Below are 27,755 nucleotides of genomic sequence, written 5' to 3' on the forward strand. Positions count from 1 at the left end.
TGTTGTCTTAAGTAAGAGTCTGAGTGCTGAGATTTATAGTTTAAAATCCAATGTATATATTAAATACTTAGTTAAATTATAGATAAAGGAGTACAGCCTTTAAGAGATCAAAATTAATCCATATTCTTTATCAGCACTGCCAGAGCCTCTGATGGAGATATTATATCCTGATTTGGGCACCATGTTTTAAAGGAAGACTGGAGGGATTCTTCAGGAAAGAATAGAACAATCAGAAATACAAAACATGAGGAAAGTGTGAAAGAAGAGTTGAGAAACTGGAGAAAGGACTTTGTGTCAAGGAGGGGAGAGGAAAAAGGAGGACATAACTTGTGTTGTATGTGTTAAAGAATCTTGCAAACAAGCTGTTCTCTATGTACCTAATAGATAGAGGACAAATGGAAATGGTGTTAAAACATATAAGAAAGATTCACTTTAAAAGTATATTGCTTACTGACTTGCTGAACCTTCATTACCAAAGATTTTCAGGAATGAATTAGGAATGGCACAGTTAGAGTTCTCCTGGTCTCGAGCACAAAGGGTGCTCTTCCAAGGTGCCACTGGTGACCTTCCAAGGAAGATTTTTCTGGCAATAAAAACACGTTCCTGTCCCTGGGCATTGTATTTAATTTACACTCTCTGATCTTTTACTGATACCACTTTCTCACATGCATATCAGTAAAAATGGTTTAGATCTCTTCGACTGCTGAGAATAACAGTAAAATCATTTTGCAGTAGTTTAAAGAACTTTAGGATAATGTTTTGGCTGGCAGTTTACGTCTATTGGACACACAAGCCTCCCATAGCCTTCTTGGGTTTGGTTTTAGAGTGAATTAGAGGGCTGAAGAAATGCAGGAAAGTAATGGGGTGGATATAAAGATCCATTTGGGGGTGTCTTCCAATGCAATCAAAAAGGATCGACCAGCTTGGGTCACAAAGTGGGACATGCATTATCAGAGAATCTGATGCAATAATGTTAAACCAGATTTTGATCCTGAAAATGCATGCATGTCTGACTTCATACATCTCAGTACTCTGACAGATTTAAGCAGCTTGGAGCTGAAGGTTTCCAGCCCTTAGTTTAACAGTTTCATGTATGATGAGGAGTAGAAAATTCTGAACTTACTGCTTAAACAACCCTGCTCCGTGAACTAGTGTGACTTGGTACATTCCTGAGCAGTCCTGCTTTCAGTAGTCGGGGGACCAAACGTCACTCCTGCTACTTAAATAAGTAGCAAAAGAAACAGGCCAAGGCCCAAGCCACAAACAGAAGCCCTGGGCTATAGGTATTTGTGTTTGAGCTACTTCTGTGTATGTCGTCTGTGCAATCTGTGGTTGAACTTGAAAATACTGTGGCTGTACTTATTTTCAGCACAGATGAAAGAATTTATAAGTACATTATTCATGGAAAGCATTTTTTAAATAATCATATTCTGATATGTTTAGGATTTGAAGCTGGCTTCCTCACACCAGCTGCACTGTTATTACTATTCTCCCTTTTAATTCCACATACCTAAAGCCACCCCCTGCCCCTAAGCCGTGAGGGGTAGCCTGTCTTGCTCTTATCCTCAGAGCACCCATGTGTGATTGACACAGGTAACACGTTGAATTAAATCCCAGTGGCATTAATTTATCAACTGGAGGTTGCGCAGCACAAAGATGTTTGATCATTACGGAATTAATGTATTGGAAAGGACGAGGCAGCGTTCTGGCGGGTCTTGATGTTTATTTATTATTGTTATTATTATTATTTTTTTATTATTATTATTATTTTGCCTCAAACTTTCTCATGAAGGGCTCCTGGCAGCGCGATACAACGGCAGTCCCCGCGCTGAGGGGCGCCGCGATGCTCTTCTCATTAGCTGAGCGCTGGAGTTGGAGCCGGACGTGCTTTCCCTCGGCAGCGATGCCCGCCTAGAGCCAAGGGCACCCTTCTGCCCAGCGCCTTCCCAAGCGGCGCTTGGCGGCGCTTCTTCGAGCCCCTCGCCGGCTTCCCGCATCCACGAGGGCTTCGGCCGCCGCCCCAGGCTGCCGGGACAGCAGCCCCCAGGACCGGCCAGACCCCTGCGGACAAAAAGTTGCGACCGCGCCGCCGAGGCGAGGCGGTGCCGCGGCGGGGGCCCGGCCGCGGCCGCCGCTCGCCGCCCCCCGGGGCCGCCGCGCGCAGCGGGGCCCCCGCGGGGCCGCGCCTCAGGGCGCCGCCGGGCACCCGGGCGCCGCCGCGCGGCCGCCGAGCCCGGCCGCGGAGCCCCCGCCGGGCTTGAAGGTCACCTCCGCCCGCTCGCCCGCTCCGGAGCCGCGTTCGGCGGAGGCTGGCGAGCGGCAGCGCCTCCGCCCGCAGCCGGCCGGGTCCCTGCCCGGGCGCCGCGGGGCTCCCGCTGGCCGCGGCGCAGCGCAGCAGCGAGAAGCCGCCCGCCTCGCTCGCCCCCTCCACCGGCCGCCGCTGCCCGCTCAGCCCGCGGGCGGGCCGGGGGCTCCGCTACCGGGCGGCGGCGGCGGGGGGGGCGCGGCGCGCAGCCGGGAGGGCGGGGAAGGGCTGAGGCGGCGGCGGCGGCGGGGAGCCGCGTCCCGCTGCCACTTTCCCGGCGCGGCCGCTGGCTTCGGACGGGAGAGGCGCCGCGGTCGCCGCCCGCCTCTTTATGGTGAGTTCGGCCGAGGCCCCGCGGACGGGGGGTCGAGGAGGGGGGGCCGGGGCAGGAGGCGTCGCTCCCCGAAAGTTTCTGGGGCGGCCCGGGCGGGGGTCGCGCTGCCGGGGCTGCGGGAGGGAGCGGGGGGCGGCGGGGCCCCGGCCGAGCCCGTCGGGGGGAAGGCGGGGGGGAGGCGGCGGGCACGGGAGGTGGGGGCCCAAAATAAGGCAGCGCGAGAAAATGGGCAGCCGGCGACCAGGCGAGTTGGCGGCTGAAAGAGGGGAGATGCTCAGCGGCCGGAAAACTACTTGCCTGTAAGTCATCGGTGGTTACCTACACCCTAGGCTACTCATCATTCCATGTGTTCCTGCATGGTTCCATCAGAAGGCAGGTGTCCGTGTTGCCTGCTACATGCACAGGTAGCTCCACCTGGGCAGCCGCTCTCAGCAGCAGCACGCGTCTGCGGTGTGACAGGGGCACGCGCCCGGCAGTGCCCAAATCTGTAATATGGCTGTCGGTGTTGGAGCCGCCAACTTGCCATGGCACACACAGATGGTGGGACAAATGCGGTCTAAAGTTTGAAGTGATTCACATCAGCAGAGTGTGAAAGATCTTGTCCAAATCTGCGACTTTTGTTTTTCTGCTCTGACTTGCAAATGTGACGTAGCGTGCTTGAGCCTCGTGTAGGGCAGCGATGACCGGTTTTTCACTTTAAATAAAATGCAGCTTATTCAATGGGAATTGAATTTTAAGGTATAATAGACCTAGAAGATGGGGTCCCAAGAATGTAAAGTCCCTTCCCTTCTCATTCTGGACTTAATGATAATTAATAGAGGAAATATACTGTGTGTTACATTGTTACATTTGTCATTTAGAAGTGTGAAAACAATTACATGCATGGAATATAAAAGTAGGAGCAAGATTTTTGCATTCTGTGGTGGAGATTGATGATCATGGAAGTATTACAATCTGAAATGAAGTTATTCCTCATGTCACAATCAAATAATTCTTTTTTTTTTTTTTTTTTTTTTTTTTTAGAGACAAAACAGTCACATATTGGGAAGAGTGGCTGCAGTAGGGGTGGGGGTTGAATTTTCAATGCCTATCTGAATAGATCACGTTGTTTCTAAGAAAACATTTGGTATCACATGCTCTGGGCTCTGGTTATCAGATTTACAGTAGCAATTTAGAATAGCTCAAACTATGGTAGTTTTAGCCTATTTTTATTTTATTTTACTTGAACAGTTTTGAATTCATGAGGTTTTGGGAAGCTATGTAGCATTTGTGCTTATAGTCCAAATTTGCTGAACTCTCAGGTAGGCTTTAAAGGCTTGGCTACCCAAGTTTCATTTACCATTTGTTCTTCTGGTAGATACAGTTTAAAAAGGATGAGGCATTTCCTGAAATGAAGTCTGTGTTTATAGTTGTCAAGGTTGTAGGTTTTTTTTTTTCTTTCAATTAGTACTTAGTTATCAGTAATATAGCTGACAAATATAATGAATAAAATGCGCAGAATGCTGATGATTTTCATAGTTCTTGTAATTGCAGTACTCGGTGTCCTTGAGGCACTGAGGGTGCTTTTCTGGCTTTCATAAAAAAGATAGCCTTAAATGACAGAAATACTGGCAGGAGTCAAGTGTCGAGGAAGAGCGTAGAATTGTTAATTCTTGGATTCATAATGTGATATTTCTCCGGTGTAAAATACGAGCATGCATGTAGGACTGCAAGGTTCGATTCACAGCACTGTGAATTATTGTAGTGGTGTCTGCTCTCTCCCTTACTAGCATGCATGCATTGCTGATTACTGCAGAGGAGGGAGAACGGGATGTCCGTAGGCCACGGCTGCCAGTGCTGCTGGGTTTTGAAGTTTCCTCTTAGTTCCCAAGCTGCAGCCCTCCACAAATCCCCTTTGAAGTTAAAGCAGGGGATAGCAGGACTGAAGATAACTTGGTCACTCAGGCAGGCAGTCTGTCTGTCCAGGGCATGACCAGTTTACACCTGTGTCATCTCTCTTGGAGGTTTGTGTGTTTCTTCTATGTTCCTTCTCCTTGCTTTAGCTCCTCCTGCTTTCACTATTTGCTTATTTATTTCACCTCATGTTTTCTTCTTAGTCTATGCTCTCCATTTTTTCTTGTTCCCTCCAAACTGGCTGTCCCCCCAGTAAGCACAGGTAGTCCCTCCCTCAGTCCTTCTTACTGCTTTCTGGGGGACCTGCTGTTTCTCTGCTAGTCCCACGTATTCTCTGGCTTTTCCAGGTGGCCTGTGCCTTCATGTCAGGACAGCACTGGCTGGGCATCCAGCTTTAGCAGCACTTAGAAAGACATGGACCTTTCCTTTTCAGGAAAGTTATTTTGCCCGCATCTCCCCAGTCTTTTGCGTTCTCTGGAGGTTAGTGACAGTGCAGTGAAAGTATTGGGTGTGTACATTTATATGACTCTTACTACTACTACCACTAACTTAGAAATAAATTATTACCATTATTATTATTTTAGAAATAGGAGTGAAAGAAATTTAAGAACTGTGTTTATCTGTTTGGTTTAGGTTTTAGTATTGCTGGGTTTTTGTGAGAATCACAAAATTGACTCTAATGAAAAATAAACTGAGTTTAATCACTTTAATCTTCATGGATGGACTGTTTTTTTGTTGATGTCGTTAGGTTGGTTGTTTCTTTTTTTTTTTTAATAACAAAGCACTTGATGTTATTATTATGGGTACATTTTAGATACTTAGTGCACTGCAGCAATGATGTGTTTGCATATAATGATATTTACTGATGCTGTTTATCAAGACATGGTAGAAAAACAAAATTACAGTAAAGTTTTCCAGTTGCTGCCAGCAGGTGATTAACGTGACAGAAATTCCCCCAAAGAGATGTCCCTGCAGTTACTCACTTGGCCAGGGATGTGCTGCAGTGGAGGGGCTGTTCTATGTCTATGCCTTCAGGTTGTTCCTGACAGAGCAACCACAATCCACGTTACAAATGCTCACCTTAATGTGACATTGCAGGCAGCGGATGGGAAATATAGTGGTGGTGTATGGTTGCAAATGTGTTTTCTGTATGAAGCCGATCTGTTTCAGTATGTGAATTCAGCATGGCTGGTTAGTGTTTAACTTAAAATTATTCTTATCTAGTAGCTTGGGCCTTGGTATGTGGCATTTCCATAAGGTTCATGGAAGTTTTGTTGGGCTTGATATTGTGGTAGAGGTAAAAATAGTACCTGTGGCCAGAAGTGAGCAATTAATAAGCAAACATCACCATAAACATCTCCAGGAATCATATACCAATACAGTTTTTAGGAAGGATTTAATGGAAATTGTATCCTCAGTCTCACTTTGTATGGACAGGTAAGCTGCATTTCAGACCAGAAGAGCTGTTCAGCATTCACTTGGTGTGGGCGAAGCAGTGGACAGAAGAGACCAATGGCTGAGGTCAATAATTCAGCTCCACTAATTTATCATGCTGTAGCTTTGAAATGGCAATATCTGATTTTTAAAACTAATCATCATCATTATATGCTGTGAGGATGGAATTTCCTGACCACAAGGAAATATATTACTTGGAGTTGTGGAAGGCATGGGTATGTTTAAGGTACAGTTTCTAAAAGCTCTATTACACTGAAAAAACAAACAAACAAACAAACAAACAAAAGCCTACCTTAATTACCTTAATTGAGACTGATGTACAAAACTACATCTTGAGAGAATAGAGCAGCTGAAAAATAAGTATTTTCTTTTAAAGATTCATTTTGTACATCTGACAGAAGAGTGTATACATACTGCTCTCGACTGCATCTTGACTTGTTCCTGTTTCATGTAGGAGGAGTCTGGAGATGCTCATTTGTAAAAACAGTATGGGAGAAAAACTGAAGAGTTAGGAAACAAGTGAATAGGCAGGTCTTAAAATAGCAAACAGAAGATTAGGTAGCCACCTAATAAGTATCTAAGAAGTATCTGTGATTGTGAAGTCATTGAAATTAGGGGCATATCTACTGTTGGCTGGATTGTGCAAAATTTGAATAAATAAGAACTGCAGTGTTTCTTGAGAGCAGGAAGATCCTATCTCTGAGGATCCTTTCACAAGTAATTGATGGGAACTCTTAATTTTTTATTGTTGCTTTTTGTTTGTATTTTTTCATAGTTGCACCTATTTATGTTAGTTTAATTCTTTTAAATAAATGCTGGATTTCTTCAGTACCCATCATAATTTTCCAGTGCAAATTCTTCTTCTAAGAAGTGTAGTGCCATCTCTGAAACTTCATGTTCTGTGTTCCTGAATGTAATATAAGTAGGTACTGATCTTACCACCTGTTCGAACATATGCATTTATGATTAAAAATGAAAAGGTTTATGAAGTTGTCTATCAGTATCTATTACACTTTTCATAACTGTATTATTTTGCTAAATTGTAATATGCCAATGACTACAACTTACTGCAAATGAGATCATTTTATTTGTGTCCTCTAAGCTGATGTGCAGAAAAATGAAAGGAAACCAGAAGGAAATCTTACCTGACACAGGAGAACACTTTTGGGATGCTGGGATTTCACGGTGTTACATAGAAGCAGCACTGTAGCATGTGTAACATTCTGAAGAGCACAACAAAGCAGTCATGTTTGATTCACAGTGTGGAATACAATTAGATATCAAGCAACATTGAATGCCAAAGATGTGCTTGTCAGACTTCATTCAGAAGTTTTGTTTTTTGCTAGGTAGGTGTAGTTTAATCATAGATTCGTAGAAATTCCTGAGTTAGAAGGGACCCACAAGGATCATCGAGTTCAACTCCTGGCCCTGCACAGCACAACCTAAGAGTTAAACCATCTATCTAAGGGTACTGTCAAAATGCTCCATGCACTCTGGCAGGCTCAGGGTCTGAGCACTGCCCTGGGGAGCCTGTGCCAGTGCCTGACCACCCTCTTGGTGAAGAAGCTTTTCCTAACACCCAGGCTGGGCTTCCTCTGTTCTGCTCCAGATTTTGTACTTTGCATAGAACCTCTCCAGAAGCAAGAATATGTATAAGTGGAGTTTTCCATGAATATTCAGAAATTCTTGATTGTTTCTGAAGCTTATTTTGAAGTATGAACTGTTTGGCTCTTTTAAGGGGGAAAGTAACTGTTAGGAATTTTGCATGTTCCTTTCAGAAATGTAAAAAATGTTTGAAGATTCTCTGATAGAAAACATGTATACAATTCCAAAACTCTTGCAATTTTTATGAGGCTAGTTAAAAAATCACCACCAACAAAAACCCAGAACATTTTGCAACTTTGGCTGCAGTTTTAAAATCCTTTGTTTCCAAATAGCTGAATGGTATTGCAGCTAGTTCTCTGAAAGGAGGAAGGTAAATAATTTAGATTTAGGTAAAATTTAGATTGACAGATGCCTTACTGCCTAGCTATGCAATACACTGCCTTAAAATTAAGACAGCTGTCGAGAGTGGGAGCACTGTACCACAAATGGGGAGTGTCAGTGCGAGGCTGACTGCAGTCACTCAAGCTGCTGTGAAAATCACTGAGCAAATTCATGGCCATTAACATAATTGTCATTCTACTTCAGGTAGAAATGCAGGTGGGAATATTGTTACAGCAGCTAGAGCTGAGAGGCCTGGGTTGTGTTAAAAGGCAAACATGCAAAACTGAATCACTTTTAAGGTAAGTGGCATGATGGGGACTGTAGGACCTGATGCAGCTGTTTGTGGCCAGCATTGCAAGCACTCCAGAAGATGCATATTCTTGTGGTTGACAAAACACCTGTGTTCAACCCTGCAGTGTACAACCCTGGATAAAGTTTAGGGTACAAAACAACACCAAAAAGAATGACAAAGAAACAACATAATATATTTTAAAAAATTGCTATTTGTAACCTTCTCATCATTAAACAAGTAGCAATGAGAGCTGCAGTTAGTGAGTCTGGCTTCCTTCTGTGGTTTGTAGTTCACTGATTTTTGAGTGTGTCAGGGTGCCAGTTGTGACTAAAACTGGTCCTTTAAGGCATTTATTAATGACTTTTCTGCTGGATTTTCTAGCATTTAGCGATGTATGAATACATGTTGATGTACTCTTCATAGGGTCTTGCTCTTCTAATTGTTTGCTGGTTCCACAGCATTTCTATGAATTTTATTTTCTCTGCATTCAGCCTCTTTCTTACACATCAGCAACTACTGTATGATCAGAACAACAAGAAGCCAGCCTGAAAATACATTTTGTTTCCTGAGAAGTTCAGGAAAGAAACTTGAGGTAGAAAATTTCGGCTCTGAATGTGTGCTGTTTTGAAGGCATCCATATGTGAAAGCGTGGGTAGAAATTTTAAGCTATTATTTCAAATCAAAGTTTTCTTAAAACAGTTGTAGAGAAGTACACAGGTGGAATAAAATCTAGTCTTACTGGGCAGTTGTGTTAAAAATAACAGGAAAAAAGATTTGATATATTAAAATCAACACCATCATCACATGAGATAAAAGAGCAGTGAATTTGGATGTACTGCCCTGGTGAGAAAGCCCAATGTTGTTGCACTTTGCTGGCTTTCACCTAGGTTGCTCTGTGGGGTGTTTTTTGGCTTGTCTTTCACATATCTGTAGCTCACACATGAGAAGAAATATGCAGAAAAAGGTTACACATACAAAACTATCCTCTTAAAAAAAGTGACAATACAGTATGGAGTTTTGCATTTCGGTAGAAAAATTAATGTTAAATCTCTAATGAACCACAAACAAACCTGGATCTCGAAATGTGTAATAGTCTTGCTGTCTTGAAAAAACGTGTCTCCTATATCTCTGTCTATTGTATACAGTTTTCTTTTACAAATGTATCATGAACAGGCAGTACTGGTCCTTGGATAGCCACTTTCCGAGTTTCTGTATTTATCTTGTGAATTTGTTGTTTTATTAAATAGGTCCTAGAAGTCTGATTTTTTTCACCATATGTTGTATGGGATCAACATTTTATAGTTTGGGAAGAGAGAAACAGACAATATTAAATGGCGCTGATCCAAGAAAAAGGCTTGGCATTCTGTGACAAAGCCAATATTGGTATTTTTGTCTGCCCTGGCAAAAAAAAAAAAAAAAAAAAAAAAAGCACTTTTCTCACAAGTACTGTTTTTTGATATAGTAGTGGCAAAACCAGATAGATCTCTTAGCGTTTTTTCTTACATAAATAGGGATTATGCACTATTACGGAGCTATTTCCTTGAGCAAATGAACTTTGTGGTAAATGAAGATCCTGTCAACAGTCCCTATACAAAAATACAGAATACCTTGTGAAACACTCATTGCAGAATAATATTCCATCTTCAAAGTTAGGTAAATTCTGTAAGCACTCTGCCTTGGGATGCAACACACTGTGTTGCTTGGACACAGAACTTAGTTTGGCTTCTTTGGTGAGAAGGCTGGAGAAAGCATCAGTTTCAAGTAGTGCTGTTGCGTTGTTGTCTTTGATCAGTGGCAAAGGAAATAATTTGATGAAATACTGTCTCCTGTTACAGTGAAGCTCTACACTAAAGCTCTAGGCTAAAAAAAAATTCTCACTCCACCACAGACAGTCCACTCTGTGTGTGAGTAGTTACTTAAATGTCCTTTCCTCCAGCTTCTGAGATGAACTGCCTAAAATGTCATCTACCACATGGTGATACCCATTTTAAGTCTGCAACAATATAAATGCTAAGGAAGTCCCAGAGTGCAGTTTGAATTGAGCGACACAGAGTTACTCAGCAGGAAGATTAATGGATCTAGATATCCTCCTGATCTTTCTGTGATATTAGACCGTCTTTTCCCACTTCTTAATTTAGGACACTCTCCAAATGGCTTCTTCACTTTGTGATGACCTCTTCTCTGTTGCCATCGTGATAATGTTAGTCTGCAGCTGCCTCCACGGGAGACCAATTGGGTTTCCCCTGGTCATTACAACTATTGAGCTCCTGCCAAATACAAAAATTGTCTATATTGCATGTTTTGCACACTTGTTTCATTGTGAATGTCCTCAACTTAAATAAAGGTTATTTCATTAGTACTGTTTCCAATCTCTGATACCTACCCATGAGCTTTTGTTTTATGTTTTCATTCCTTTGTTTTACAATGTTGCTTTCATTTTGGTCAATGCTGAATCTGTTCTGAATCACTTACAGATTGTAACCAGTTATTAAGTATTTTATGCCACGATGGGAAACATCCGCCCTGTTGTCAGGTGGAGAAAGTCAGTGCCTTATTTGTAGCCTGCTGCAAAGAGCACTTTGTGGTGTGATGGACGAAGAGATCCTTTTGCTTTGTATAAGCCTTATTCAAAAATCCTATCTTCTTTGATACTGAAGGCATGTTTTACTCCTCCCACTGTAAAATGTGTTAAAATCAGTCAGCTTTCGTGCCGATAGGATCTTTCCTCCTCGCTTTGTGGACTATCCAGTTCATATCCATTGAATGAGCTGATGAATCACAGCTTGTTGGTTCAAATGAACAGAATGATACAGTCAAATAGTTTGGCCTCCTTATCATTTTGGGTATGGTTCTGTTTTCAGCAATTGCAGCAAAAGTATGTATTCAACTCTGGGTGATAACACTTCTGATTTGTTTTCCCTATAATTCGGTTAGCCTGAGGTTTTCATGTTAGCCATGTTTCAGCCCTCTTGGTTTTATTCTTGCCCTTGAGTTAACCCAAACTTCATTTCATTGTATCCAGATACGATATATATGTCGGTTGCAATGTGAGTGGATTTTCAAAAGGACTTAAGGGTTCCTAGAAATCTCATTATGTACAACATTGCCTGCAGAGAAAACTAAGTATTTTATTATATTCTAGATGTGAAGGTGCTTATCTGACATTGTGTATCCAGAAGTGCCTCGTAACAGCCCCGTGCAGTCCTGTGAGGTTCTGTAGCATTGTGTGGGCCCCCTGGAGACAGCTGGCAAGTACAGTGAGGTCGTGGTACCTTCTCGGAGTCCTGGGCAGCAACACTGTCTCTGATGAAAAGAATAATGTATTTGTTTGTTTCAGTCTTTTTGGAAAATATTTTAAAGTGATCACATTTAGGAAGATACAATTTCCTCATAAGTTCTATACAAAATATGTAACTTATCAGTAATACATGATACGGAACAAGACAGTAAATGATAAATAAAAACAAATAGCTAAAAAATGAGACATGACCGAGTCATAAGAATGTTTTGTTTTAATAAAAATGCCCATCCTTTCTGTTACCGGAGTCCATAGTATTGTTCCAGTTTCTTTACAAATCAGACCATTTTTGCTTTTGCACTTTTTAATCTTATGTTTTTACAATGAGAACTCTGTCAAATTTGCTTGCTACAATCAAGAGAAATAAAAGGCTTTCCTGGTCAATTTATTTTTCTTCTAAAAAATACACTAGTCTTGTACTATTTATATATTATGGTCTGCATTTGTATTTAGTAGAATTATTTCCACTTTGAAAAGAAAAAAAAATGGATCTTTGCAGACGTATCATGTTAGCCTTTTTAATATGTGTATTTTCCTAAACGTGGCACTTTGCCAGTTCAGATTTTCTTTTTTATTCTTCTCTGTTGGTTCTGGAGCTACCAAGGTAGAAGTAGCAATTAAGTTTTATTTTTGCTAGCCTTGCAGCCATCTAGTTATGCTAAAACTGCTATTTAGCAAAGAGGCAGGGAAGGAAGGTTTGCATGAGGCATTGTAATAACACCAGGGTCTGAAAGAGCTATTGTTCTGAGAATACAAGAATTCAGAATGCTTTGAACATCTATGGATTTCTTTTCATAGTTTGTTGCTCTCAGTTTGCCTCTGACAGAAGTTGCAGAGGGAGGGCTGTAACTGCAAATCACTGCGTTGTGCACAATGTCTGATAGACTGACATAGAGAAACTTATTTTTTTAGGTTTTGTCAGCTTTGTCAGTACTTTTACAGTGGGAGAATAAATGATGAAGGGTAATGGAACGAACAGTTTGACATACATGGCAAAATCCCTTTTGAAAGAACATCAGTGCATTGCTGATGAGCATCAGTGGTACATGTGAGTAATGCGTTGCCGTAGTCACACTCATGAGCACATGCACAAACAGATGCACATGTACACCAACAGGTATACACAAAGTACCAAAGTGTTATATATTGTACCAAATCCTTTGTGTCTCCTCCTCTAAATGTCCAGTGTCTCTGACCTGTGTTTCTGATGACAGCAGCTGCTAGTATTTAAGGCTTATCCTGTACCAGTTGGCTTTTAGAGGAAAGTTGTCATAGGACTCTGTCTTCTTGGGCACTCTTCAGCTGCCTTTTGTGTAATTACCAGTAGTAATACAGGCAAAAATCACATCTCTGAAGAGTTAATGGTGATGCAGGTACTTCGTTCACTGCTGTCAACTGGACTGGAGTAGTGAATTTCACAGTGGCTGCCACAGAGTTAAAATTTAGATTATCTTGAAAGTGTGATGAACTGCGGTGCAGCCGATGTGTGATTGACACTATGCCTGACAGATGCTCCTCATTTGGTATGGTAGCTTGCTGCTCTTGTTGCTTTTTGTTGCATAAAAGAACAATAATCAGGCATGAGTAATTCTTAGTATCAGTGTTGTTTTATAAGAGTGTCTTAAAACAGGTACAAGTTTTAATAAACGTTTATTGTAGTCAATTTAATGCTTCTCTATGTTAAAGCTTTGCAAGCAGGCTGAATAAAGGAAAAATAAAAAGTCTGCGATGTCAGAGGAAATTTTTTTCTTTCCATATTTGTCCTGAGGAAAATTAGCAAAATAAGATGTGAATCTACACTTCTAACAAAAGTAGAAATTCTCCTACTGGATATTGAATTCTACAATAGTATTTTTTTTTCCTGCTAAAGGCATTAAATATTTTATAACTGATTTATACAAGAAGCAGGAATACTGGAAACTAATTTATTACATCAAAGGTTTTATTTAGTTTGGTTTTCTCAGGTGATCATATCTTTCAAGTTGCTCAAGAGTAGATTAAATACAAATTAGATTGAAATCTTGATTGCTCTAGTCCTCAGAATAGATTTGTTACGAACTTCCATGGTATGTGATAGCACTGTCCATAAGCAAATAATACATTCAAGTAAAGAAGAGCTCAAGAGCAAGTGAGCTGGGTGACAGGCTCTTAATTTCTACTTGTTTCTGACTTTTGTTTGTCAAAATCCAACTATTCAGTGCCTGTAGTCTGTTAGCAGAGGGTTATGCTTTGCCTGTGAATGAATGCTCTTTCCAGTGCATAAATGGATGCTTCTGTACTATAGTTGAAGTAAATTTTCACCAGTGAATTGCCTTCATTAGTTCTCTAAATGTGTTTAAATCAAACACTGCACTTGTCCTATTGGTAGTTCTTAGGATTATGGTGGTGTTGCCTTCTAATAAGGACATCCACATTGCCATAAAAAAGGTTTGCTGAGTTATGCAGTACCAACACCTCCCATTGCAGTTTGTGTTTATTTTGCTTTTTAAAATGCTGTATATTTTGGTCTCAAATTTCATCTTCTTTGAAGATCTCCAAAGCGAATACGGTTAGTGCTAGAAGCAGCTAAAGAGCTACAGATTTTCTCTTGTTTAAATCAAATGGAAATAATATTGATCATAACAGGGAAGAGAAACACTGTTGGTGTCTTCTAATTGTTTATCATTTGGGCCCCTCTTGTTACTGCCCTCCTTAGTTTTGCCAATACACAACAGAGCAGTTCAGAGTAGAGCTTGCAACATGAAGCATCTGTGCTATTTGAGTCGTCTGAATTGCTAAGAAAGCTGGTCTTCTATTTTTTGATGCATCAGAGCTGATATTTGTGCAATGGCTTTGGCAGCAGCATGTGTTGGGTTGACTGGGGAAAATCAGTGGTCCTGTGGTTCTACAGTCAAAGGGTAGCTTTGGGGACCCCCAGATGATGTTCTTTTTACTCTTTTTAAACCCTTTTTAAATAGTAGAAGGATTTTAAGATTTTAATACCACATTCCTCCCCCCCCCCCCCCCTTTTTTTTTTCTTTTTAAAATCTGTTCTGCTGATGTTTAATATATAAGAATTTCAAACAATTTAATAGAACTGTCTCAAACAAGAAAACTGAAGGGGAATTCCAAGTGAACTACTAGACCTAGACACTTCAGCATGGGTAGACCTTCCAGACGAGATGCTGAAATAGTAAGAGGTGCCTCGTCTTAGGACTGTGGAAACTTACACATGTGTGAAAGATGAACAAACAAAATCTGGGATCACAGAATCCCAGAATGGCCATGGTGGCAATGGACCTCTGAAGATCACCCAGTTCAACCCCCCTGCTGAGCAGGATCACCTAGAGCACATAGCACAGGATGGCATCCAGGCAGGTTTTGAATGTGTCCAGAGAAGGAGACTGCACAACCTCTCTGGGCAACTTGTCCCAGTGCTCTGCCACCCTCACTGTCACAGTATGACCTGCATGTTTCTCATGATAGTTGAACGTGTGAATTGGATAGTGTCTGCCATGGAGTATGTGAGTAGTTTGGGTCTGGTGAAATTGGTTATGAATTACTTGCTCTTATGCTGATGCTGTACACGGTACAGAAATGCTTATGGCTACATTGTTGGGTCTCTGTGTTTCAGTGGGGCTGTCAGCTCTGTCCCCTGGCAAGCTATAGGGCCTGTGAGGACTTGATTTTACATTCCCGTTTACTGTTTGCTTTGCTGGAAAGGTTAATGTGTATTGCTGTCTTTCTCTATGTAGAAAGTTGCATGAACAGTTTCATGGCTGAGACGTACAAATGTGAGCCAGACAAGCTGGTACTGCCTCTGCTTCTCAGAAAAATGTATTTATTTTTCTACTGGGTGGTGAGGTTTAGTTAGACTTTTGCAAGGAAAAGAGCTGTGTATATTTTCATTTTTAAAATCTACTGCTACTTGTTCTAGTATGTCTAGCCTAAGAAATATGGCTGCTAGTTTGAGCATCTAATAAAATACACAAGTGCATGCAGCGAAAATACAGACAAATTAGGGTTTAGAAAGGTGAATTTAGTGTTTTTATATTTCCTTTCACATCTTTGAGATTCAGTGATATGTATATGTCTAATTAACTGTCGAAAGCGAGTGACTTTGTGGCTGACTGCTGGCTTGGAAATGCAAAACATTAAGGACTGTATTTAAGATTTCTACTAAGCATGGCTCAACAAATTGTTCATATTCTATGCTTTGTATCACTTTTTCTAATATTAAATCTGTGCCTCAGTATGTATTTGTAACATATCTGAGTTGTTGACTCAGTATGAACTACGGTTTTGAATTTCTTCTATTTTCCATTTAAATTATTAACCATAACTTTGCATTATAGCACACACAGGGGAGGAAACTTTAAGCTATGATTCCAACAGCAAGCATTAAATGAATATACAGCAAACTTCAAATAATAAATTCAGACATGTATAGTGATTAGAGAATATCCTTATTCACTATGATGCCAAATTATAGCTGCTTTAGGAACTCTGTGTGTTAACCAGAATTTCTGCCTTTTGCATGCTGTAGTCTTGAAACCTCTTCAGCTCTGTGGACTATGTTCTGATTAGCAAAACACCCAAAATACCTGTGGTGATTGTGTCAAGAGATGGATAGTGGATCTTCTCCCACGTGTTTCGGTACCATGCTCAGTATGTGGTTTACTAGATGCTTCGGAGTTGTGTATACATATATCCTTGTGTTATGATGCTAATACAAATAAAATCCATTCTTTCAATCTGCTAGCTGTTAGGGTGAAACAGTACATCCATTGCATGAGTCTTGACTGAGTCTTACCTTTAGCATCAGCTTTACTTACATGCTGGGATAGTAAATTAGTAATACTGGTCTTTTGTTGGTAAAGAAATTAGGGATATAATAATTTGAATGTAAATTGTCTGCCCTGTCACTAAACATTCTTATACAACATAGGCACAAATGATCTCTTGTGGTACTTCAGAGGTAAAATATGAAAAGAGAAGCTTGGTTTTGTACACTGCTTAGCTACAGAATGCTGTGCACACTTCAACATTCCGAAGTATAGAATATTGTATACATTCGGTTTATTAAGATATGGACAATGTTAATTTGTTATGCAAACAAGATAAGTAAGAAAGAAAGTTTGAGGGCATTAAATCCATCTAGAGAAATGCATTTATAGAATGCCAGCAGATGTCAGTATGTTCTTGTCACAAAGGACCCTCTTTTAATAATAATTGTTTATAACTCAGTAATATGAAAGGAAGTAATAAGTGCTGTAACACTGTCTTAATACTGGTCTATTTAATTCAAATATTTTACTTGAAAGAGATTTTTTTTATTATTATTTTTTTTAATCTAGATCTGGGCTGGCACAGTATCGATGTACATACTTGCATTCAGTGCATCGCTCATCAGACTGCAGAAAGCATATACTAAGAATATAGCTTAAAATGCTCTGCTAAATGGGGACGTTTATTCATAGTGTAGTGCCTTTGTTTCTAATTGAACATTTTTTCTGTAGAACTTCATATTTGTATAATTTCCTTCATGTATTCTGAGACATTTTGAAAATTCCAGCACACTTTCTTTCTGTTTGTGTAGCAAGTGAATGTATTTAAAGTCTGTGTTTAATCAAATCTTCCTCTCTAATTTGGAAATTATTTTGGTTTGTGCTGTTTATGCATGGTAATCAAAAGATGCTGTAGCTATCACTTCAGAATTTTTATTTCATTTTCTTTCTTTAACCCTCTTTTTGAGCTCAGTCATCTCAGAGTTTATCTTACATGCAATATCTACTTCTCATGATTTATTCTGTCTTCTCATCTCAGATTGTTTGCAAAATTTCTAGTTCATTCAAGTGAGAGTTGAGATAGACAAAACAGATAAGAAAGATACCTACCTCTGGTGTAAAAAATATATGGCATTACTGAAGCTGTAGTTGTGGAAATAAGGCTATTTTATTTGCAAAAAGTATTTTTATTGCATTTACTCATAATACTATTTCCAAAGATGCAAAGATGTAAACATGCAAAATCCTGAGAAATTTCATGTCTAAATGACTTCTGAGCAACTTTTTGCATGATGTGCTAATATGGTTTAATCCAGGGTTTGGCTTGATCACTTGGAACTGCATCAAATAGTTTAGAAATTGATATATCTTTTTTTTATTTTAGTGGGAAGATGCAGGTATTTGAGGATCTGCATGTGAAATATGTGGAAATGGTATCTTTTTTGTACTTAAAATAAAAAAAAAAATAAAAATATTTTTCTCCATTGAATAAAAAATAAGAAGCTCTAAGCAGTATCTTTTATTGTTTTGACATATTTTCTACTATAGCAACAGAAGCTACTCTGATTGTTGATGTTATTAACAGGCTCCTATGTCTTTCTCAAACCTGCAAAATATATACATAGATAACTTGTTTATATAGCTGGTAGTGGTATTGCACCTTGGACTCCTGAAAATTATGTCAATTATTATTATATTACAATAATATAATAATTATATCATTGTTATAAGCATTATATCTCTATCATGCTTAACAATAAACATTTCTAAAAAACTGTATTCCACTGAAATTCATGGTCAACCTGAAAGACTGTTACTTATACTGCACCCAGAAGTTTTATTTATGAAGATGTAGGCCTTAAAAATAGGAAAGTAAGTTAAGGAGAGGGAGATGCTTTTCTTATGACAATATGAATCAAAATATCAAATGTGGGCATTTACATGTGGCTTGCAAAGCTTGCTCATTCAATCTGTGTATTGATGTACATAAGTTGAAAGCAGATGAATGACAGGGTTGTTCATTTTGGCCATATAGTTCATATGTAAATGTTTGAAAATGTGATCTTGCTGTCAAGATGGTGAGGAAGTTACACAATAAACCTTGAAATTTATTTCAACCAGTTACGCATTAACAATGATTCGAGTACTGTGTTTAGTTTTGGGCCTCTTGCTACAGGAAGGACATCAAGGTGCTCAAGCGAGTCCAGAGAAGGACAATGAAGCTGGTGAGGGGCCTGGAGAACAAGTCTTATGAGGAGTGGCTGAGGGAGCTGGAATTGTTCAGCCTGGAGAAAAGGAGGCTCAGGGGCGACCTTATCGCTCTTTATAAGTACCTTAAAGGAGGCTGTAGTGAGGTGGGGGTTGGTCTATTCTCCCTTGTGCCTGGGGACAGGATGAGGGGGAACGGGCTAAAGTTGCGCCAGGGGTGTTTTAGGTTGGATATGAGGAAGAACTTCATTACTGAGAGGGTTGTGAGGCATTGGAATGGGCTGCCCAGGGAAGTGGTGGAGTCACCATCCCTGGAGGTCTTTAAAAGACATTTAGATGTAGAGCTTAGTGATATGGTTTAGTGGAGGACGGGTTAGTGTTAGGTCAGAGGTTGGATTAGGTAATCTTGGAGGTCTCTTCCAACCTAGATGATTCTGTGGTATTAAAACTTCTCCAACTTTATAATTTTTTCCTGAATACAACTTTCATTAGATTAGAATTTAAACTTTCCTACTTGTGTTTATGCTTTGTGTAAGAGTTTAATAGGAAAACTATTCCAAAGATGAGGTAAATCATCATTCTGAAAGTTTCTGGAAATACTTCATGTTCCAGATAAGCTCTTAGTGAAGAATGCAGCTGTCAAAGATTATTTTCAATTAATTTTCATGTTTGTGTACATGTTTACAAGTAGTTCAATTGTTTGTTTGTACTTTGGTCAGGTAAGAAGGTACCGTTCTGCATCATTCTAGGTCTTATAATACCCAGATCTAGGTCTACTCTACTCTAGGTTTTATAACTTTTTTAGGTTTTATAACTTTTATAACCTTAGAAATACCTCCTGGAGGACTCAAACTGTTTGTCTGAACTGAAATAGATAAGGGTCGTGGCTGCAGTTTACAGATGGTTTTGAGTTTAGAAATTTCTGGAAAAATGGCATTTGTTATAATAATTATATGCTTGCATTCCTTAAAGCTTAGTCTTTTATATAGATCTAAACTATAAAATGAACTATAAAACATTTGTAATTTGCTGGAACTACATACAAGTCTAGATGGCTTTGGTCATCTATAGTACCAAAAAGTCATGCACATTCAGGTTTTCTGCAACATCTAATAGTTTTAATAGCATCCCTTTGTTAATTTTGGCTTTGGTAGCTTTATAAAGGCCTATGAAGCTGAAGGTGATATTCTTCACCCCCTTTAATAATTGTAGCAAACATCTACCCTCAAATACATTTAAGTTTGTTTTATTGCAATTTGTTCCTCCCCCCCAACTCACTGAGAAAGTTTATAAGAATAGGTTTCCAATTAAACTGTTTATTGAAACAAAATCATAGCAAGGTTTACTAGTATAATCAGATCTCAGTGTGCTTAAATATAATACAGACAGCTTGCATGCTTTCCTATAAAAATAATATAAAAAGCTTCCCTCAAACCAAATAATGACTTTTTGATTGTTTTTATTAGGAGGCTTGTCATGCAGAATGATTAAAAAAAGGTCTTTTTTTTGTGTATGGTGGAAGTACAATACAAGGAGTGGCAGGTTCTTTGATGGAAATGGACAAGTAACCCATTGAGAAACAATCATCTAATACAGTAATTAGTGAACAGACAAAGAATCCCAATGAGGAATGCACCTCAGTATACATTTCTCTTCCCAAATGAAAAAATGAAAAATGTGATAAATGGGGTATTATAAAGGTGACCGATCACAGGAAGATAGAAGTGGTAACTCCACAGGTAACATTCTTGGTTGTCATACTCCTGGTGTCCTGGCAGAAGTCCTACTGCTGTGGTTTGAAAAATGGAAGCTGAAAGTCTGATGAGCCATATTTCCAGCTGGAATTTAGAAACTTACTTATTTAAAAGTATATTTATAAAAAATATGATATAGTTTTCCAAATAAGGTAATCTGGGAGATGGACTTAGAATGTGTATGCAGATTTTCTTAATTTGTTCTCTATGAGCTACAAAATTTCATACATGAAAAAATATGTAGTTCTCAGAATAGCACAAGGATTGTATGAGATTTTACCAGTAAAACATCTGATTGCAGTTCAGTTTTAACAACAAAGTTCAGCAATAACTTTTAAATTAAAGATTTTTCAATTTGGCAGTTACTTATGCTGCCTAATTCCTGAGAATTTCCTTTAACAAGACTGTCCAGAACACCAGGTGTATTGTCATCTCTGCTTTCTACCCTCTTGACAGCCCCCTCCTGGGTTGCACTGGGAATGGGAAGCAACCACCCAGATGCTAAGTGGAACTCTCACTATCTCACCTACAAGGCAGAAAAAGACTGCAAGGTGGAAGAAACTGATAGGGTTCCTGTTGCTTGAAAGGAGACATCAAAACCAGAAGTCTTCTGTGAGAGAATAGATAGTTGAAATACAAATAGAAAAGAGCACATGGAATAAGTACTGCTAGTACTACAACTGCCCTGCCAGACCCATAGCTAGTTCTTTTGTTCCCTGCTACCACAACCAATATGCACCATCAGCCATGCTTCTCTATCAGTAGCTGCTTCCATTGCCTGAAGACAAGAGGGTGAGGGTCGATGGTACAATGGTGATTACGGGGAGGAGTGCTGTTGTCTTTTCAACTTATTCCATCTAAAGGATTGTTGCTGATGTTGCTACCAGACCAGCTCCCTGCTGCAGGGGTAACTGGCTGGCTGGTACCCCAAGGTGGCACCATGCTGGCTGCCACCAGCCACTTGCTCATGCCCCTCTCCAAGTGGGGCAGGGAGAAAATGAGATCAAAAAGCTCATGGGTTGGGGAAATCACATACCAGTTACTGCAGTCAAAACAGACTTGACTTTGGCAAAGTTATTTTAACACATTGCCAGTTAAATAGAGCTGGATGGTACAGAACACAAAAAGCACACCACCTTACCTGGCCCCATTCATTCCTGACTCCTCTGGGCAGTGCAGAGGGCAAAGAATGAGGGCCCACAGCCCATCCATAGCAGCATATCCCACATGGGGCATTTTGCCTGTTCTTAAAGCCTCTTTCGGGGGCAAGTGGCTGCTGGGTCTGGCAGGGCAGTTCCCACCTCTTCCATGGAGACCATCTCTGCAGCCCTATTGACAAAACCCTGCCATGTAAACCCAGCACGTTCCATCCTTTGCCCCATGTGAAACACATTTAAGATCTGTTGTTAAAATACATGTTCATCATGGTCATCACGAGCTTCACATGCATCAACAAAGAACTCATTACACCAGAACCAATGCAACCTGATCACAGAACCAGTCAGCATTGTCAATTTACACATGTGGTAAATCTGTACCCCTTGTCTCTCCACAGCTGTACAACAGCAAAAAGTTCCCCACAGTTATTTCGTGCTCTGGCAACACCCAGTGCAAGTGTTGCTCGTTACCTTTCCAACTTTCTGCCCTTACCTGAGATTGCTGGAGCCCTTATGGAGGAGTCAGAAAGGGCCAGGGCTTGCCCTGCAGGGCTGCTGGAGGGGCTGAGGCAAAGCAACTTGTGGGTTTGGAGCCTGCTTTGCCCTCTCCTGCTCTGCCAGGCATGCTCCAGAGGACTGCAGCTTCTTCCAGGCTCATCTTCATCCTCAGGTTTCCCACCTAAGCTGCATTCTGGAGGTATCATCTGGCATAGGCCTCTCCGTGGGCTGCAAGTAAGCACCTATCCCCTTGTGGTCTTTCCACAGGTTGCAGGAGAAGCTTTGCTCTGGTGCCTTAAGCATCGCATTTTCCCCTTTTTCTTCTCCTATTTTGGTAGGCTTTTGCAGGGCTGTTTCTCACAGTTCTTTCCTCACTGCTGTGCAATGTTTAGCCCTTTGTTAAGGCTGTTTCCCCAGCATTGAGTTGGCTGGGACTGGCTGTGGCTTGCACCAGCCTCGGTCATCTAGGCCAGCCCTGTATCCCCTGCCAGCCCCTACCCACCTATGCGGCATCGTGTCAGCTTCCTTTTTGCAGCCCTTCTTGCTGTAGCTGTTCTCCTTTAGTGCTGGTGGCGAGGAAAGCACTGAGCCCCAGGAGGCTGCAAATGGTAAGGGTGCTGCCTCTCCTCACATGGCAGATGGTGTGTGAAGTGCCAGTGGTTAGTGCCACGTAGCTCCCAGGAGGGAGCCCTCTCTAGATATCAGTACACCAGAACCAAGGTTTAAATGACTGTTCTTAATGATTTTAACATGACTGGCTAGGGAAGACAAGGTGTGAAAACTTGAATTCTCTTGTCTGTGAAAGTGTTTTGGTGAGAACCTAGAAAGTGGTTTTCTGAGACTTCTTGTTCTGGAAAGGCATCTGTTCATTTTGGAAGTAATCTCTTTCTGAAGAGACTTGCTAGAAAAGAAGGCAAGAGACTGTTGAAAGAATCTGTTGACATTAGAGTTTGTCACTTAGGAACTTTTGTCTCTTCTGTTTCACTCTTGTGGAGTAGAGTTTGCAGCGGTCTGATCAGGAATTACCATTCATTGTTCATAAAAGACGTGGAGTGAATGATTCATTAATTCAGGCAACTGTCATGATCTGGATTACTTACTATTTATAAGAATGCAAATCCCCACTTTTACTCTGGCTCCTCCTCTGATTTCTAACTATTTAAAGACAATGTGCATGTCTCTATATTGTTCAGTTAGACTTGGACGTGCAGAGATGTTGAAACCTAAATAGGATGTGTTGAAAATGTTTTTTGTTTCATTTTATTTGTGTATTAACAGACTGCTACTGAGGACACCTTGCTAGTAAGTGGAGTAGAAAAAAATTTACATATTTTCTTGTGTTTTGGTTATTTAGCTGTTAATATGAGTTGTGAGATGTATTCAGTCTTCTTTCTGGTAGTGTTCCAGAAATCACAAGAAATAAATTATTTTATGTGGCAAATATAATAAGAAGGCTACTAAATCTGATAATTACTTGCTTAATTAAAACAAATTATCTGTGCAGTTTTATGGCCCTCATTACCGCACAGCGTTATTATATTCCCTCCTTATGTTCAAAAGTGGAAAACAACATTTTCTTTTATTTGATACATAGATGATATTTACTAAACTATCAGGTAAGGCTGGATCATGTAGTAGTTTTCCACATCTTGCTGTAGCAGAATAGTTGGCTGCTCCTCTTTTTTTCAGGCAGCAAGTTCTGTTAAAGTTTAGGTTTGCATCTGCTTTCCAGGGACACTGGTTAGTCAGCAAGGAGACCACTGAGGTGAAATTTAGTTGGGGTGTGTGTGGTCTAAAGTCACGGTGGGAGGGCTGAATTGAGATCCATTATGTAAAGCTTTCAAAGTCAGCAAACTGACCCAAAACTGAAATGTATGTTAGTAAAGAGCAGTGTTTTGCATTGCTGAGCAGATAGGTTGCTTAATTGGGAGTAAGCCAGAGTGCCCTCAGGGTCTGGCAGCCTGTGATGGTCTGTTTTGCATGTTGTATGCGTGGTACTCAGAATGGTCAGATTTGCATTTAGTAAGCTGCAGAGGGTGGTGTTAGCGCCCCATGAGATGAGTCGGATATTCAAAATATCTGTCTCTTTTCTTTCAGCAGTAGCCCCTAGGACCTGAAACAAGGTTTGACGTGTTCATTGTGCTATTGTACCAAAAAATAGGCAAATGCTGTTAGAGAACAGATAAAAACAAAAGAATATTTTTCCTTCTCAACATAAAAAATACATAGAATCTGAGATTTTGTAATAAATTCCTTGCGTTCTTATGCTTCTGAAATACCTTGTGCTCTGTAATATCTTGTTCATCTTGTACTCTGTAAACTGAATGTAACCCTAACTTTGAGTCATCAGTTTTCTTCCCTATGATATTTATACTTATTTAATACTACTTTCATGGTGACCTTCAGCATGAAGATGTGAATGGATTAGCAGCAATTTGTTTCACCTGTCTGTAGCTGAATTTTCCCTGAAAAGTTTCACTAAAGCACTATCATGGTTTAAAAATAGAATGTGACAGAATTACTCCAACTTTAATTATGTAATATAATGTGTCAAAAAGCTTTTCTTTTTAATGTTACAACTACTTCAAAACAACTCAAACTATCTGCTTTTCCACTGTGAGTTTTGCACTGTTCGTATTGGAATGTGTACATCTCAAAAGCTCTACATCTGCATGTAGATTACCTGCAGTACTCCTGTTGTCCTTGTTTCTTCTCTGTGGTGAAATTAAAAAAAAAAAAAAAAAAAAAAAAAAAAGGCTGCATTTGGTAAACTCTTAAATGAGCTTTTTGTTGTCGCTCACTGTGTATGTAGCAGTAAAGAGCAGACTGGAGCAGCTGGAGTATCTGCAATGCTCTACCAATTGCACTGCATGACATGGGTGACTTCTTGCTAGCAGCAGGGTGCTTTTCAATGCCCAGTTCCATTAGAATTCTGGAGAGGAAAAGTTTGTTTCCTTCCACCCACACTCAAAGAAAAGTATAAATAATTGATAGTATGTTGTAAGCTGGGCCTTGCTCTATGTGGGAACAGTATCGGAAGCTAATAGTTTCTTTGGAAATTGGATTGCAAAGAGTTTTCAGCTTGTTAAAGGAATGGAAACTATGCTTCGAAAACAGAATTTACTTGCTGCATCACCGGTTTAGAACAGTGAGCTATTTATTTTAGGCAACAAATTATTATTTTCCTTCTGAGTGTGTGTTTTAACATGTGTATGCTTATATACACTGTTGCTTGAAATGAACAAGGCTCATGGAGTGGCTGAGGCCAGGGCCCCCCGGGCCCATCTGCTCCCCTCCCGAGAGGGCCCAGGCCCGTGTCCAGGCGGCTTTGGGAGATCTCCAAGGAGGACACTCCACAGCCTCTGTGGGCAACTTGTGCCAGGGCTCTGATACCCGCACAGCACAGAAGTGCCTCCTGGTGCTCAGAGGGAGCCTCCTGTGCTCCGTTTTGTGCCCACTGCCTCTGAGCCTGGCACTGGACAGTGCTGAGCAGGGCCTGGCTCTGTGCTCTGTGCACCCTGCCTTCAGGGATTTGTAGACAGTGATGAGATCCCCCTTTCCTTCCTTCTCCTTTCTTTCTCCAGGCTGAGCAGTCCCAGCTCTCAGCCTCTCCTCACAGGAGAGGAGCTTCCATCCCTTCATCATCCTTGTGGCCCTCTGGCTGACTCTCTCCAGCATGTCCAGGTCTCTCTTGAACTGAGGGCCTCAGAACTCCACACAGGATGCCAGGTGCAGCCTCACCAGAGACCTCCTGAGCAGAGGGGAAGCTTAATAAGTCATCCAGGTTGAATTTAATGTTAAAATACATATTCTCCAAACAAACAGCACTGTATATTATATTGTCTTAAATTTATTGATTGACTTGATGTGATTTCTTTCCAACATGTTTATGTGGTTTTACTACCCAATTTCACTAGAGCTCTTACTGTGAAGTTCAGGTGCAGCTTTAAGCACAGTTCTGTATTTCTCCAAAACTTGCAGGTACTTCAAAAGTTAACACCTTGCTTTTTCATCACTTCTATCCATATTACTTTCTTCTGCCTTGTCCTAACTGTGTCATTTTGTAGTTGTTACTCTTTTTGGCATCTTTGTAAAATGGTAAGGTGGGCAGATGCAGCAAACCCTTTACTTGCAAAGCTGCACAGATTTTTTCATGAAGCAGTGGTCTTTTTATATTACTTTATTGTCCAGATGGCTAAGTATATGGTAGAACAGAATTAAGGGATGTCGAGGAAATCTACCTCCATGTGGAACAGTAGTAGCATTGGCAACCAGTCAAAAAAAACTCAGAAAAGTCACAGCTGAAGGACACAACTGTTGAATACACATATGATGATATGCTGATGAACTCAGGAAGCAAACACCGAGGATGCATTATTGTGTGGAATAATTAAATGACTGAATAATGAGACTTGAGGTGCAAGGAAATTGGCTACAAAAGCAATTAAATCAGCACCTGACATTCTAATGTACACTGTAACAATACTAAACTCGTACTAAGTTTAGTTTTCTTCATAATATACCACTATGTTGTTATAAACATAGCTAAAAATAAGTTAGAGGTGTCAAGGTTTTGATTTTAATGCCATTTTCAATTTTTGCTATGCTTTTAAGAAATTCACAGGAAGAATTAAGTTGGGAAAGCAAAGTCTCATTCAAGTATGAGGCAAACCAGTAGAGGAAAAAAATCCTGTATTAAACAGGTTGTTGTGGTGAACGTGTGGTAGCAAATGCTTTTTTTTTTTTTTTTTGGGGGGGGGGGGGGGGCAGGACAGCACATTGTAATACTTGTCACTGCCTGCAGTTTTCATTAGTTACTTTGGATATTCAAACCAATATGATACTGTATTGATACTGATGGATCAGAAGGTTTTACCCGAAGCTTCTGTGGGTAAATGATAATATGCCAATTATGATAACATACACCAAGGTTTTACCCTTGTGAGGTGAGGGAAGGGAGTCACATAGACTTCGGCACTGACAAAGAGGATTCTTCCTGCAGGAGGGAATGGACATGAATATTTCACTTGGTTTCCTGTTATGAACGCACTTTCAAATTATTTGTTAAAACATTTGGTGTGTAGTTCCATGCAGTGAAAGTAAAAACTTTGTACTTCTGTTAAGTAATTCTGGGGAAGCCTCTCAAGGCCAGGTGTTGACTTGAAGGCAGTCTTGATGCAAAGTTGACATGCACACAGTATTTTAGGAGCAAAACTTGGTTTGCTGATAATATTCCTAGAGGTGATCTTCACAGAATCACATCTTCAGTTCTTTCTTAGTGAATCTCTAGCAACGGTTTTCTGGGTAGAGGTACTGAATGTGTCACTAATTTATTGTTTCCTGATAAGTGTGCAACTAAGTGAGGCTTGTTTAATAACGTGGTGATTTGCAGTCGTATACTGCAGTTGTAGCATGTAGGTGGAGGGGCTTAGCTAGGTGTTTGGGTGGTTTATCTGCTTTGTAACCAGCTGGAAGTGAAGAAGTCAGTGTGTGTGTGTTTCCTTAAGAACAAAAAGCACTTAGCACAGTTAACAACACTGAAACACTGAACACTACAGAACATATTGCTTGGTCTATAAAGACAGACATTAATCATGTGTTAATTTCTCATTTGCCTCATTAAAATTAGATTAAAAGATCCCCGTTACACTTGGAGCTTACAATAGGTACTGCTGAACCCCTAAAGTACAGCCCAATTTCCCTTTTCTTAACAGACCAAGAGTTCTGGATTGTTGATCTGAAAGAGCTGTGTTATGAAGTGACATACCTGGGTTTAGAGACAGAGGTGGAATTGGTACATCTGAAATGA

General features: G+C 40.4%; 1 protein-coding gene across 3 annotated transcripts in view; it reads left to right on the forward strand.

Annotated features, from left to right (window-relative positions):
• Nucleotides 1–2,285: 2,285 nt before the first annotated feature.
• RBFOX1 (RNA binding fox-1 homolog 1) overlaps nt 2,286–27,755 on the forward strand; it is an 895,957-nt gene continuing 870,487 nt past the window's right edge. The window contains exon 1 of one of the 3 annotated variants that reach the window (XM_038186799.2): nt 2,286–2,639. In XM_038186799.2, the coding sequence (XP_038042727.1) occupies nt 2,637–2,639 (3 nt within the window). In that variant the 5' untranslated portion in view covers nt 2,286–2,636. Of the gene's footprint in view, nt 2,640–21,939; nt 22,181–27,755 lie in introns of those variants that run through there. The other 2 variants (XM_072023682.1, XM_072023681.1) reach the window with 2 other exon arrangements.

The sequence above is a fragment of the Anas platyrhynchos genome, chromosome 15 (assembly GCF_047663525.1).
Source record: "Anas platyrhynchos isolate ZD024472 breed Pekin duck chromosome 15, IASCAAS_PekinDuck_T2T, whole genome shotgun sequence".
In the NCBI taxonomy this organism is placed as follows: Eukaryota; Metazoa; Chordata; class Aves; order Anseriformes; family Anatidae; genus Anas; species Anas platyrhynchos.